The sequence below is a fragment of the Geotrypetes seraphini genome, chromosome 14, assembly GCF_902459505.1.
Source record: "Geotrypetes seraphini chromosome 14, aGeoSer1.1, whole genome shotgun sequence".
NCBI lineage: Eukaryota > Metazoa > Chordata > Amphibia > Gymnophiona > Dermophiidae > Geotrypetes > Geotrypetes seraphini.
Genome location: NC_047097.1, coordinates 66138818 through 66153769, shown reverse-complemented (window position 1 = coordinate 66153769; position 14952 = coordinate 66138818). Strand labels below are relative to the sequence as shown.

General features: G+C 44.2%; 1 protein-coding gene across 2 annotated transcripts in view; it reads left to right on the top strand.

The window, feature by feature from the left end:
* The window catches only part of AGBL1 (ATP/GTP binding protein like 1), a 366565-nt gene that overhangs the window by 22074 nt on the left and 329539 nt on the right, over window positions 1–14952 (top strand). For both annotated transcript variants that reach the window (XM_033920995.1, XM_033920994.1), the window contains exon 5: window positions 11192–11285. In XM_033920995.1, coding sequence (XP_033776886.1) covers window positions 11192–11285 — 94 coding nt within the window. The remainder of the gene's footprint in view (window positions 1–11191; window positions 11286–14952) is intronic.

Genomic DNA, 14952 nt, shown 5'->3' with positions numbered 1-14952 from the left:
TGGCTTCATCTGCCCTCCAACCCAGCCAGCAGATTAACAGTTCCCCTTAAGTGTATCCATGACATCCTGTTTGTCTGTCTTGGCTGTTTAGATTGTAAGCTCTTTAGAGCAGGGACTGTCTTCTTTGTGACTCTGTACAGCGCTGCGTGCATCTGGTAGTGCTATAGAAATAATTCATAGTAGTGTGAAGAGTTTCAGTCTTTGGAAAGCAGAGCTGAGATTGTGATGTCATAATGCCTCATTCCACCAATAAGAGCCAACCTCATCAGTGATGTCACAATGGCTTGATTGTCCTGTTCTCCCCTCTGCCCTCCAACCTAGCCCTCAGATTAACTGTATCCATGACATCCTGTTTGTTTAGATTGTAAGTAGAGAATGACACGGGGAAAAATTCTGTCCCCGTCACCGCTCCACGGGGCGGTGAATGGCCTTGTCCCCGAACTCGCGGTGACTTTTTTTTTTTGGTCACCGTTTTGGTGGGTTACCCACGGCTAGCTGCGGGTAACAGCCACCGTGTCATTCTCTAATTGTAAGCTCTTTTGAGCAGGGACTGTCTTCTTTGTGGCTCTGTACAGCGCTGCGTGCGTCTGGTAGCATTATAGAAATAATTAGTACTAGTAGTAGTAGAAAGAGATGGTTTGGTGTTGTTCAATGGAGCCGTGGGAGTACATTAAAGGAGCATTAGGAGGAGGAATAAAGTATAGCAAGAAGTTAATGAGATACAATGAGAGTTGTCATGAGGTGGATGGAGTCATTAACTGGTGTATTCTGAGTACTTGATTCCAAGGTTGAAATAGTCACGTTTAGGCGCCAATTACAGAATCATCTTAAGTTAGGAAGCTGTAATACAGGACAGAGGTTTACTTTCAAACAATTTTATTGATGACAACTGATTGGCCCAACACAATAACAATCACGACATCCAATATGTAATGCCGCCAGATTTCAGCAACATATCAAGTAATAAAGAATCTCTAGTCATTTAACATTATTAAACCCCGACTCCCTCCCTTCCCCTCCCTTCAACCCCCTCACCTGCATTCTAGCAGAGGAAAGGTAGAAGTCGTCTTCATGCTGCCAACAAACAAGTAATCCAGGGACCTGGGTTCACATAGTCTCCAAATTATATGTAACATCTGTGTGTAGTGAGTAGCAGTACAAAAGCACAATGGTATACAATCAGAACATGAAATCACAACTCCCCCCCACCCGTCCCATGAACCCCTAACTCTGTGCTCAACAAAACCAGGCATAGTACTCAAAAATGCAGTCAAAGTTAAGAACATAAAAAGAAGTGTCCAAACCAAACAGGCCAAAGCTGCGGATAGGCCACATTATTGGCGGCTAAGTCCGTTAGAGAAACACGCCTAGGAGCACCTAAGTCACTGTACACCCCTAAACATACCTATTTTAGTGTTAGGTGCCTATCTTTTGTAGAATCACACCTAAGAACATAGGCACACATTGCCCAATTAATTTTTTTTTTTTTTCAATTAGGGGCTCGTTCAAGCTCATAATAGAAACCAATGTTGTTAGGCTTTTTAATCGCTGGCTGTAGCGATAAATACTCCAATGTTCATAGAATTCTTACGAGCATTGTTGCATTGTTGGAGAATGTGTTGAAAGCAGTTAATTTAGCAGGGTTTAAAAAAGATTTGGATAATTTCCTAAAAGAGAAGTCCATAAGCCGTTTATTAAGATGGACTTGGAGAAATCCGCTGTTTATTCCTAGGATGAGCAGCATAAAATCTGTTTCACTCCTTGGGATCTTCCTAGGTACTTAGGACTTGGGTTGGAACCAGGACACTGGGCTTAATGGACCTTTGGTCTAGCCTAGTTTGGCAGCTCTTATGTTCTGTTCTTACAGCCAGTCGATAAAAGGATACAAACCTTAAAGAGTTTACCAAGTGTCGTTTGCCGATGCAAACCTGTGTATAAATTGCCAGGTTCAACCTTGATAACACAGCGATGGATTTGGGATGAAGTACTGACGTTGATCTTTAAGGCCAGGAATACTCGAAGCCCATAATATATGCATGCAGATGTTTGTGATTATGGGCTGGATGGGGTTTTGAGATCCCAGATCTTCTCAGATGGCCACGGATAAGAGAGACGAGTGAAGTACTGCCCAGTCTTAGTGTATTCTCGGTTGCGGTGCCAATGGGGTGGAATAGTTTGCAATGCATTTCTGGGATAAGTTTGATCTTGGGAAATCTAAGAAGGGTTTAGACCAGTGGTCTCAAACTTGTGGCCCGGGGGCCGCATGTGGCCCGCCAGGTACTATTTTGCGGCTCGCAGCCTCTACTAGTGCTGCTCGCTCTTTGCAGTGTCCTCTGGCTTCTCTCTGGCCTCCCACTCTTACCTTCAGATAATTACCGCGGCCTGCAGAGAGGATTGCCGGTGCTGCAGCGATCCTTGCAGGCTGCCGTGGTCCTCGGCAGCATGTTCCCACCGCCACAATCCTTCCCCTGACGTCAGAGGAGGGGCGGGACTGCGGCAGAGGGAACGTGTTGCAGAGGCCAATGGCAGCCTGCAAGGAACATTACAGCACCGGCGATCCTCTCTGTAGACTGTGTTAATTAGCTGAAACTAAGACTGGGAGGCCAGGGGGGAAGCTGGAGGAGGCTGCAAAGAAGTGGGGAGCATGCAGGCCTTCAGGGGAGGGGGTGGAGAAGATTTATAAATTATATTTTAGTTTTTTTTTTTTGTTGTTTTTTTAACTCCCTGCCCTTTTGTACTTGCCATTAATGTTTCTTCCATTTACTATAGCTATTGTATTTCCTCCCTCTTCACCTTGTGTATCTTTTGTTCGTTCGTCCACAATAACTTTGCATGTATTATTGTTCGCCTTGTAGTTTTTAGAAAGTATGTATTAATTGTAATATTGTTTGTCTAAAGGAAAAATTTTTTACTCTGTACAACGCTTTGTAGAATCGATAAAGCGTTTAATCAAATAACTAAATAAACAATAAACAATAAGGAGTTTTACCTCATGCAAAATTGTCATTTCTTTAATAAGACATTAACTATTTCTTCTGCGGCCCTCCAAGGACCTACAAATCCAAAATGCAGCCCTGCAAAGGGTTGGAGTTGGAGACCACTGGTTTAGACCCTCCTTCCGTTAAACTATGAACAAGGGTTGCAATCTTTAAATTAGTTTGTACTGTGCTTATTGAACGTCTTGCCTCGCTGATAGCGTGGAATGTTCCCCAGGGACGTGGTTAATAAGTCGAGATGAATAAATGGTTCTGAAAGAGCCCCGTGTTACATTTCATCTTATTTTTGAAGCACATTTTCAGAGTTACAGATATACCAGCAATTGAATACGCTATGCTAATCTGAATATTTAAACCAACAGTTCCCTAAACTAGAAGTTCAACTTGAACTGAATAATCTCATAAAACTCACTTGTACTCTGAATTATTTATAATGCTAATTTACTGCTCTGAGGGTTGGCTTTTTTTTTTTTTTTCTTCTAAGAACAGACTTTAAAATCAATACAGAGCTACGTGAAAACATTGTTCCACATATGTCTTGAATGTACCCTTTCCTCAGCTGTTCACTGACTTCAAGACCTGTTCAAGCTGTTGCCTGTCTACTAGGAGCTCTGTAATTAAATTCTTTGGGGGGTCATTATGGATCTGACGAGGAGGGCATGAGGGTAAGGATAAAGTTCCAGTGAAAGCATATGCCAGCAGTGTTAATCAGATCTTATTAATTGTAAGAAAGCATTTGAAAAAACATTCTCCATATTGTTACGTGAGGTAGAATTGCTGTAGGGTACACGAGAGAAATTACTTTGGTTGAATTGTCCTTTCAATCGTGTATAAATTAATTGCTGTTTCTGTGGTGAAGGAAGACGATGCAAGGTCAAAGGAGGAGAGAAGCTCCCGTGTAGGACCATGCCATTAAATGATAGACTAATATTTAGATATTTTGTAGGCTAAAGGCTAATTAACTTCTAAAATGCCATTATTGTACCAGAAATTGAGACGGCTCTGTATTATGTGGCTGATAACCTGTTTCAAAAATCATGGAACCAATTTTCAAAAGTCCTTTTGTGGCCACCATTGAGAACTGGTCATAAAAGGGCTTCTAAATACTATGGTAGCATTGATAAGGCATGTGTTTTGGCTACACAAGTCTCTATACTCTCGTAACCTCACGCTTAGATTACTCCAATCTACTTCTAACTGGTCTCTCAAAGTGCCGTCTCTCCCCCCCTGAAATCTGTGCAAAGCTCTGCGGCACGACTCATCCTCTACCAACCTCGCTACACTCATGTCACCCCCTCTCCTTAAGTCACTTCATTGGCTCCCTATTCACCATCGCATACAATTCAAGCTCCTATTGCTGACCTACAAGTGTGTTCCTTCTGCTGCCCCTCAATATCTCTCCTCGCTTCTTTCTCCTTATACACCTCCCAGAGAACTCCGTTCCTCAGATAAGCCGCTCTTAGTTGCACCCTTCTCCTCCACTGCCAATTCCAGACTTTGTTCTTTTAATCTAGCTGCCCCCTATGCCTGGAATAAATTACCTGGGGTCGCCTGCCAAGCACCTTCTGTTGCCTTAAAAGCAGACTGAAAACCCACCTTTTTCAGATAGCGTTCAATCCATAACCCTACTTCCCACTGCCCTCCAACCCAGCCAGCAGATTAACCATTCCCCTCAACTGTATCCATGACATTCTGTTTATCTGTCTTGTCTGTTTAGATTGTAAGCTCTTTTGAGCAGGGACTGTCTTCTTTATGACCCTGTATACCACTGTGTACGTCTGATAGCACTATAGAAATAATTCATAGTAGTAGTGTGAAGAGTTTCATTCTTTGGGAAGCAGAGCTGAGATTGTGATGTCATAATGCCTCATTCCACCAATAAGAGCCAACCTCATCAGTGATGTCACAATGGCTCAATTGTCCTGTACTCCTTAACTGTACCCCTTAACTGTATCCATGACATCCTGTTTGTATGTCTTGGCTGTTTAGATTGTAAGCTCTTTCGAGCAGGGACTGTTGTGACTCTGTGCAGCGCTGCGTGTATCTGGTAGTTAATAGTAGTAGTATACAGCCAAATATTGTGTACGCTACTGAGATGAGATTATGATGGAGCTTGTGGTTGCATAGAGACTGGTAGGATTCAGCTGTTTGCATATAATTTTATGGATTTTCTTGAATTGCTGAAATAGCAGAAATAACTTTAAATAACTTATCAGCCAAAGAGACAACAACAAAGAGACTCTTCCAGAGTCTGTTATAGGGGAAAACCCTCTTCAGGGTTGGACAAGTTCCTTCTAAACTGGAACGAACGCAGGTGAGGCTGGACTCATTTAGAGCACTGACCTTTGACCTAAGGGCCGCCTTGTGAGCGGACTACTGGGCACGATGGACCACTGGTCTGACCCAGCAGCGGCAATTCTTATGTTCTCATAGAGCAAGGGTGTCGAAGTCGGTCCTCGAGGGCCGCAATCCAGTCGGGTTTTCAAGATTTCCCCAATGAATATGCATGAGATCTATGTGCATGCACTGCTTTCAATGCATATTCATTGGGGAAATCCTGAAAACCCGACTGGAATACGGCTCTCGAGGACCGGAGTTCCCTACCCTTGGTCTAAGACAGGGGTCTCAAAGTCCCCTCCTTGAGGGCCGCAATCCAGTCGGGTTTCCAGGATTTCCGCAATGAATATGCATGAGATCTATGTGCATGCACTGCTTTCAATGCATATTCATTGGGGAAATTCTGAAAACCCGACTGGATTGCGGCCCTCGAGGACCGACTTCGACACCTGTGTCATAGAATATGAGTCATGCAGCAGCATTTTGAATGGATTAAAGGGTTGAGAGATGGATGTGCTGGAGACCTGAGAGAAGTGCGTTGCAGTAGTCTAAGCGGGAGGTGATGAGAGCATGGATAAGGGTGTTCAGAGGGAGGAAAGGTCAGATTTTGGAACTATTATAGAATAGGAAGCGACAGGTTTTAGCGATTTGTTGGATCTGAGCGGAGGAGTCAAAGATCACCCCCAAGGTTTCGATCTGATGAGACAGGGAGGAGGAGAGTGTTATCCACAGAAAATAAAGAACGGCAAGGTGGGTAGCTGAGTTTAGGCGGAGAGATAAGGAGTTCAGTTTTAGCTATACAGTGGTGCCTCGCATAACGGACGCCTCGCACAGCGAACGCTGCGCATAACGAACTTTTTGTCTTGCTCCCTATAACGAACTTCGTTTCACACAACGAAGTCGCCCGAGGGGCCCGGGGGGGGGGGGGGCGGAACTACTCTCGCCGCTTCCTAATGTGAGCCGGGAACAGCAGCACCCTCCTGTCTGAATGCAGTGTTCCATCATCTCCCTCCACCTTACCTTAGATGCCGAGTTTTCCGGCTTTCTTTTTCGGCCAGCCACACACTTTCAAAGAGCAGCACATGCGCGCATGCTCTGTTGTTCAATCTTCTCCTCTGACGCAACCGGAAACCGGAAGTTGCAGGAGAGGAGAACATTGATCAACTCCAGCAGCTGCGCGTGCACAGCTTTTTGAAAGCGTGCGACTGGGTGAAAAAGAAAGCTGGCAAACTCTGCATATAAGGTGAGGTGGAGGGAGGGAAATGTAGGGCTGCAGAACGAATTATTTTGTTTTACATGTATTCTTATGGGAAAACGCGTTTCACACAACGAACTTTTCGCATAACAAACTTGCTCCTGGAACGAATTAAGTTCGTTGTGTGAGGCACCACTGTATTCAGTTACTGAGTGTCACGGCAAAATTTAAGAAGTGGTGCGTCTGTGCAGTGAACGAAAGGCATTAGTTTCCCCATCTAGTCTCATGATAATTATTCTCCATGTTGCCAAGTGACATGTGGGTTTTTATTCGAATGAAACAATATTCAAACCAACAGTCCTGATTTCCCTAATTTTGTTAATTGCTGTTTACTGTTGTTGAAGGGATTCTTAGAAACTTCCCCAAAGTAGGATTATGCACCTGGAGTCTGATGGAGCTGGAAAAGGCAAAGAGCTTACTGCCAGCGCTCTGATGGCATATGGCGATATTTACAAGCAGCTCAGTGACAGATTTGGCTGACGAAAGAAGGGGAAAGATTTGTGGACGCGATCGTGTTCATTTTCTTCATCTGTTGACACTGAGCTCGTTCTTTTTGGAAGACGTTCATTAGCTAAATAAGATTCCTTCCAGGCTGAGGCTGGTACAGAAATTCGGTGAAGTGCTTCTAAATACACAGCTAAGAAAGAGCAAATAATTTTGAACACAGATTTCAATTACAATAGAATGTTTCCGGTTTAATGACATAAGCAATATTTGTGGAGGACTTCGCAGAGATGAGACTCTTGCCTCTCAAAAAAAAAAAATAAAAAGACTCGAGAAATGTTTCAGCTGGAATAAAGTAGGAAATAAACAGCGAAGGAGACTCTGGTGCCGAATCACTTTTATTATATATCAAGACTCGATCGTGTTTCGGCCCCAAATGGGCCTGCCTCAGGAGTCTAAACAAACATATGATGTTGTTTAGACATGTCTATGTTATATGTGATTAATCATAGGGAAACAAGATTTTATGCATGTGATACTACATGGTTGTATGTATCAGATTCAAAACGAATGCAAGAAAGTTCTTCTTCACTCAACGGGTGGTAGACACCTGGAACGCGCTTCCCGGAGAGGTGATAAGCCAGAGTACAATTCTGGGGTTCAAAAAGGGACTGGATGACTTCCTGGAAGCGAAGGGAATAACGGGGTACAGATAGAGGTTTACCTCACAGGACACTGAGCAAATAGGGTATGGACTTTTTAGGTTAGGTAGGGAACATTTTCAGGTCATGGACCTGGAGGGCTGCCGCGGGAGCGGACTGCCGGGCGCGATGGACCCCTGGTCTGACCCGGCAGAGGCAATGCTTATGTTCTTATGTATGTAAATTTAAAAGTCATCATCATCTTCTCGCACATCAAGCAGCATTATGGGGTAAAGATCTTGAACAATTGCTTGTGCCTACTATCTATGGAGAATTCCGGAAACGCCTGGAAACACATCTATTCCTGAAATACTTAGGAGACCATCCTATTCAATCTTAGTCCTTAACAACCGAGCGCAAGAACCACCTGTCGCTAAATCTGTACTTTGTTTGGTCATTCAATCTGTAGCATTTCTAATCATTGTAAACCGCATAGACCTTCACGGTCCTGCGGTATATAAACTGTTATTATTATTATTATACAGGGCCATGTTATTGGCTCAGATAGCTTAAGGCCCAGAAACATTGCAGCCGCAGTGTTTTGGAGTGCTTCGCAAAACGGCCCATATACTATAGGAGAGGAGCTAAATGGATAGCAGAAAACTAATAAAAGTGCATGTTTAAAACCATCTGTCCTCTGTACCAGTAAGTGTTTTCAAAGGGCGGCGTGAGAGATTGCTGTTGGGGACAGAAGATTGGACCACAAGTGAGTAAATGAGGAAGCCATTTGCTGCACTAAGGAGGACACATTCCCCTGTCTCTGAGAAACCCTGTAACGTAGGCACTGCAGTGGCTCAACTAATCAGTTTGCTAATGCTTCAAAGCCAACACGAATCGTTCTCAAACCCACCACTAGTACTATGAATTATTTCTATAGCGCTACCAGACACACGCAGCACTGCACAGAATCACAAAGAGGAAGAAAACAGTCCCTGCTCTAAAGAGCTTACAATCTAAACAGGAAAGACAGACAAACATGTCGTCACGGATACAGTTAAGGGAAACGGTTAATCTGCTGGGTTGGAGGGCAGAGGGGAGAACAGGACAATTGAGCCACTGTGACATCACTGATGATTTTGGCTCTTATTGGTGGAATGAGGCATTATGACATCACAATCTCAGCTCTGCTTCCCAAACACTGAAACTCTTCACACTACTACTACTACTATTAATTACAGTACTCCCCCCAAATTTGCAGAGGTTCCGTTCCAGGAACCGTCACAAATTTTGTAAAACCGTGAATATGGTTAAAAGGCAGCAGAGGGCAGTTGGGGCGCCGGCAGGTGCAAAATCACTCGCAGTCTGCTCCGACCACCTCTTCCTGTTACTAAAGTCAGGCTACACCAATCAGGAGCTGCTTTGACACGCAGCTCCTGATTGGTGTAGCCTGAATTTAGTACTGGAAGAGGTGGTCGGAGAATACTGCAAATTAGTGAGTCTGTGATTCGCGAACCGTGAATTCACAGGGGAACACTGGATTTCTAAAGTGCTATCAGACTTATGCAGCACAAAGAAGACAGTCCCTGCTCCAAAGAGCTTACAATCTAAACAGACAAGATAGACAGACAGGATGCCAAGGATACAGTTAGGGGGAATGGTTAACCAGCTGGCTGGGTTGGAGGACAGAGGGGAGTACAGGACAATTGAGCCATTGTGACATCACTGATGAGGTTGGCTCTTATTGGTGGAATGAGCCATTATGACATCAGAGGAGTACGGTTAAGGATTGAAAGCTATATCAAAAAACAAAACTGTAGTCGACTAGATGCTCTTCCTGCAAACCCAGAATGATAAACACTTCTTTAGAAACAATCCCCTTCCTATTGTGTTCTCCCTCTCCCTCTCTTTTTTTCTCTTTTGACTTCGATATATTTTTTGCTTTCCAGCTCCCTTTACTCCAGGGGTGTCAAAGTCTCTCCTCGAGGGCCACAATCCAGTCAGGTTTTCAGGATTTCCCCAATGAATATGCATGAGATCTATTAGCATACAATGAAAGCAGTGCATGCAAATAGCTCTCATGCATATTCATTGGGGAAATCCTGAAAACCCAACTGGATTGTGGCCCTCGAGGAGGGACTTTGACACCCCTGCTTTACTCCCTATTGTTCCTCTTGGTCTCTGTCATTACATGTCCCCCTTTTCAAATTTTTTTTTCTTTTCTCTTTTTAATTGAGTTTTATATGTTTTTATTTTTATTTTTTTAAGTATATTATATTATTGTAAACCGTTTAGATATTTCTTGAAAAACGGTATATCAAATGACGAATACACTTGGAAACGTGAGGCTCAAGCTATGGTTTAACCTCGAGTTTTGGAATGCCTTCGGTGATCTTTGGCTGCATGAGCAATGTCAATGACAAAGGCAAAGACCCTTTTTCCCCCTCTAATAACCCACCATTTGGAAATGTGTTTGCCTTGTTATCTGATGTGGAAAGATGTCGGGTTTGCCCTTTAAATACAGTATGCAGCAATCTGCACAAAATGTCACCTCCTGGGTGTCGCGTATCTTTCAGGCTTAACTGACCAATATTGTACTTTATAACAAACTGACAGAAAATCTAACCCAGTGTATTAACCTTATAACATGCTTATTACTCCCCTCCCTCCCTTTTTACAAAACTGCCCTTGCTTTTTTTAGCGCCGGTCACGGCGGTAACAATTCTGACACTTGTAGAACAAATATGAGCATTGAAGATGTTACTGCCATGGCCGGAGCTAAAAATCACGCTACGCTTTTATAAAAAAAAAAGGCGAGGGGGGATATTAGCAAATATATCATGATAGCATATATTAAAGAATGAGGTCTAAAAAGTGTATCTGAATTCAAGACAGCTTGGGATAAGTACTTTGGATCTCTAAGGGAGAAGACGGGATGGTAAGTTTAGACAGACTAGACAGGCCATATGGTCTTTATCTGCCTTCATTTTTCTCTGTTCAACATAACCGGACCTAACCAAAGCTATCTAGGTTTATAACCCTCCTTTATCCAAGATAGGGTTACCATCCCTGGACACGTCCTTCTATTGAGGACTTGTCTGGGAGTCCGGATGCCTTTTCAAAACCCGGAACTTTGTCCGGGTTTTGAAAAGCTGTGCCGGGCAGGGAGAAAGTCCGCACCTGAGCGGCCGTCACGGGATGATGTCGCGTGCATGCGTCCGTGCACTTGACATCATCGTGTGACGGCCGCGCGGGTGCGGAATTCCTCCCTGCCCGACAAGAGCAGGAGGCGGGGCTAGGGTGGGCTTATGGGCGGGATTAGGGTGGAGATGGGCGGGCCTGGAGGCGGGGCTAAGGGGGGGTCCAGATTTTCCAGAAGGAAAATCTGGCAACCTTAATCCAAGATGGAGTACGAAAAACCATCAATGATCATAAGAACAAGTAAATCACATGACAAACATCCCACAGTACGCAAAGGTTTTAATGTTCATCTACTAACCGTCGCTCTCCTTTGCCTATAGTTCCTACTGGGGCCATGCTGGGGATTAATGGAGCTATGGAGATGCTCTTTAAAGTCATCTGTCCCTACACACGGAAACACACCAGGACAATCAAGTAGGTGGTCGCTTGAAATTTCTTTGCTATGAGTGGTGATGTGGCAAACACTAAATCCAAATTTGTGAATTCTCTAGACCTATTCATTCCAAACCAATCTGTCGAAACTATGTCCCTACAGAAATGAAAGAATTGCTATATTGGGAGTGAATTCCTAAATACCGTATATATTCGAATGTAAACCAATCGATTATAAACTGAGGTAACCTTTTTCCCCCCCCCAAAAAAAAGGGGGAAAAGGTTCACTCGCATATAAACCAGGGGAGTTTATATTCAATTGCCCTGCCCTGCCTTGCACCCAGCTCTCCTTACCTCCTACCTTCCTTCTGTCCCTTCCTTCCCGCCCAGCTTTGCACCTAGCCTCTGATGCCTACTGCAGGCCTCCCTTAAGCCCTGGTGGTCCAGCGGTGAGCCGGGACAGAAGCGATCTTTCTTGCGTCCTGTCCTGGCCATCTGTTAATCATCCCGCCTCCCCGACCCCTCGTCAACTTACCTTTAGAATCCTGGTGGTCTAGCAGTGACATGGGGTAGGAGCGATTTTTCTTCGCTCCTGCCCCGTGCAGAGCAGTGATCAAAATTGGCTGCACAAGTTCCCAGGGTAGTCTCTTGAGTTCTCACAGTCCCATGAGACTGCCCCGGGAATTTGCGCAGCCATTTCTGGTCACGGCTCCACATGGGGAGGAGCAAAGAAAAATTGCTCCTGCCCCACTTCACTGCTAGACCACCAGGATTCAAAAGGTATGTTGGAGGGGGTCTGGGAGGTGGGATGGCAGCAAGATGGTTAACAACTGGCTGGGACAGGACGCAGGAAGGATCGCTACTCTCCCAGTTCGCAGCTTGACCACCAGGGCTTAAGGCAGGCCCACAGGAGGCCTGCAATGGGTCCGGGTGGGGGCGGGTGGAGTGCATAGACTTGAAATGTAAACCGAGACCCCCAATCCATTGAACATGTGATAACCTGTGAATTAACACACACAAAATCAGTTTGCTTCTATTTAAACATTATTAAAATGAATATCTGAAAGGAAGAAGAAAAATGCTGAAAAACCAGGAAACGTATTGAAAATTATTTGCTGGTCTAAAGCCTACTTTATGTAAAACATAGTGCAAAGACATGCAAAACTGCTGTGGCACAGTCTTGCTGGTGTCTTTCCCTTGCCCTCTATTCCTTGTTACTGACCACCTTCAGTAGACATGAAGCTAAAATTAGCTGAGCTCTCCCAAGTGCATCTGTCAGCCGCTACCCAATGCCAAGCACGACTTCTGAACATGCTTCACTGGGTCAGCACACCTTAACAGGCTGATCAGAGACTACATCATAACTAGTACTGGTACATCTTGTAAAGAACTCATGAGATATACACAGTACAAATTGGCCTATTGTGAGGATAATTTTAAAAGACATTTGGGTGCATATAACAAGTTTATGTATAGAAAAAATAGGGTTGTCAGATTTTACTATAGTAAAATCCGGACCTCCTAGGCCCACCCCTAGGCCCACCCAGGTTCACCCATCCCTGCCCCGTTACACCCCAGTCCTGCCCAGCCTCCCCGTCCCCATCCTCCGCTGCCTGCCCAACGCGATTTAGAAGAGGCTTTTCAAATCTGGGCAAAGTGTTGGGTTTTGAAAAGCCGTCTGGACCCCTGGATATGTCCTCGAAAATGAGGACATATCCGGGAAAATCCAGACATCTGGTAACCCTAAGAAAAAACTTGTTATGAAATTGCCTGATATATATGGGTAAAAGTGTGGGCATAGTGCTGTTTCATGCATACTTTTGTTTGCAATGAACAGAAATGTTCCTGGGACTCTATTGGAGAAGGGCTTGGACTTTTACACTGTAGGATTATCAAACACACCCAATCCACCTTGAAATATGCTAACCCCTTCTGATTCCCCCTAAGTGTCATCATCACCCTCCATTTGATACCTTGAAAAGCCAGACGATCCTCTACTCACCCCCATTTATCCAGGGTTTCTATGGTAGTATAGTAGCAGGGGAGGAACAATTCTTGAATGCTGTCATACTCCATTGTCTCCTGGATTTAAAATGGTAGCTCTGACTCCTAGTGGTAGTCTTACGGTACTACCGCTGGGACTCGTGTTTCCAAATACAGTCAAAGGAAGACATTTTCATTTTCTTGTTGCTTGGTTTGAATATTGTTGATAAAAGGAATTTATATACCCCATGCAAATTAAATTAAATGAATTCATACTATACTGCTAACAGGTGTATTATTTCTTAATGGTTCTGTGGAATTTTCTCCTGGATTTATTTGGGGAATTCACTTTTCCATTAAGTGGGGTGACTTGTTTAGTAAGTTACTTGCAATTTTCAAAGGCATAATTTTCAGTTTATAGCCCTGTTCAAAAAGGCTACGAGCATTACAGTAGTGATCTGTAACCCACATAAAACATTTATAGTGTGGGTTTCTAGTTACAAGGGGATATTGATACTTACTGTAAATTCCTCCAGCAAATGCAGTCCCACTCTCTTATTTATGCACAGTCAATGGTAGCATGCTTCATAGCAAGTGTGTGGTTCCACCCCCCCCCCAAAAAAAAAAAAAAAGTCTCTTTACTAACTATAATCTTTAAAGCTTACAGTTCAGGTTGCATGCTCTGATCCTACAGAGATAGGGCAAGAGGAGATTACAGATGGAATCTATAGCTGGAATAGCAGACACTATCTTTGACTGCAGGAGACGCAGGAACTATCTTGGCTTATTACATCAGCTCTTTAATCATTATTCCTTTCCTCTGACTTTAATGCTTCCCTGGGAGTTACACAACTGCTGACTTTCACACCGCTGAGATTTCTTCATCATTGGAAGTACCCTGGCTGAGGGCCAGCTTTTCTGTTCTTCTCCTAGAACTCTTTCTTCCATGAACATTCTCAAATCCACTTTCAGAACTGCTTTTAGAGGTTGCTATCACTTACTGTACTTAGAAACATAGAAAAATGACGGCAGATAAGGGCCATAGCCCATCAAGTCTGCCCACTCCACAGACCCACCCCCCTAGTCTTGCTCTCCTGGAGATCCCTCTCCTAATGACCCATCCTTAACTCCACCCTCTTAAGGATCCCACATGGGCATCCCATTTACCCTTAAAATCTGGCACGCTGTTGGCCTCGATTACCTGTATTGGAAGCTTGTTCCAATGATCAACCACTCTTTCGGTGAAGAAATACTTTCTGGTGTCCCCATGAAATTTCCCGCCCCTGAGTTTAAGTGGATGCCCTCTTGAAACAGGGAAAAAGTGAAGTTTTCAGTAAAATGTGGGGAGTTACAACCCCCCAAACCCCCCACAACGCCCCCACAATGTGGCGCGATGTCTATTATGTAAAGTGGGGGGGTTCCCCCCACGCCCTCCCTGTCGGAGCCCTAAAAACAGTAATTTAGAGCGGTGCGCGCCTCCGCACTGCGCTCAATTGTCTGGGCGCGCCTTTGTCCCAGCGCGCTTTTGACCTGACACCGTTGAAAGTAGATTTTTCTGGTTGTTGAGACGGAAGAAAGCTTGAATTGTTTCAACTGGTCACAGGTTTCTTTGCAGAGGATGTGCTCAGATGATGCTCAAGACTTTTCAGATCATCCCATGAAAAACTAGAAATGCTTGTTTTTTTTTTTTAATCATATGGCTATTGTCTGGAAAACCTCAGAATAG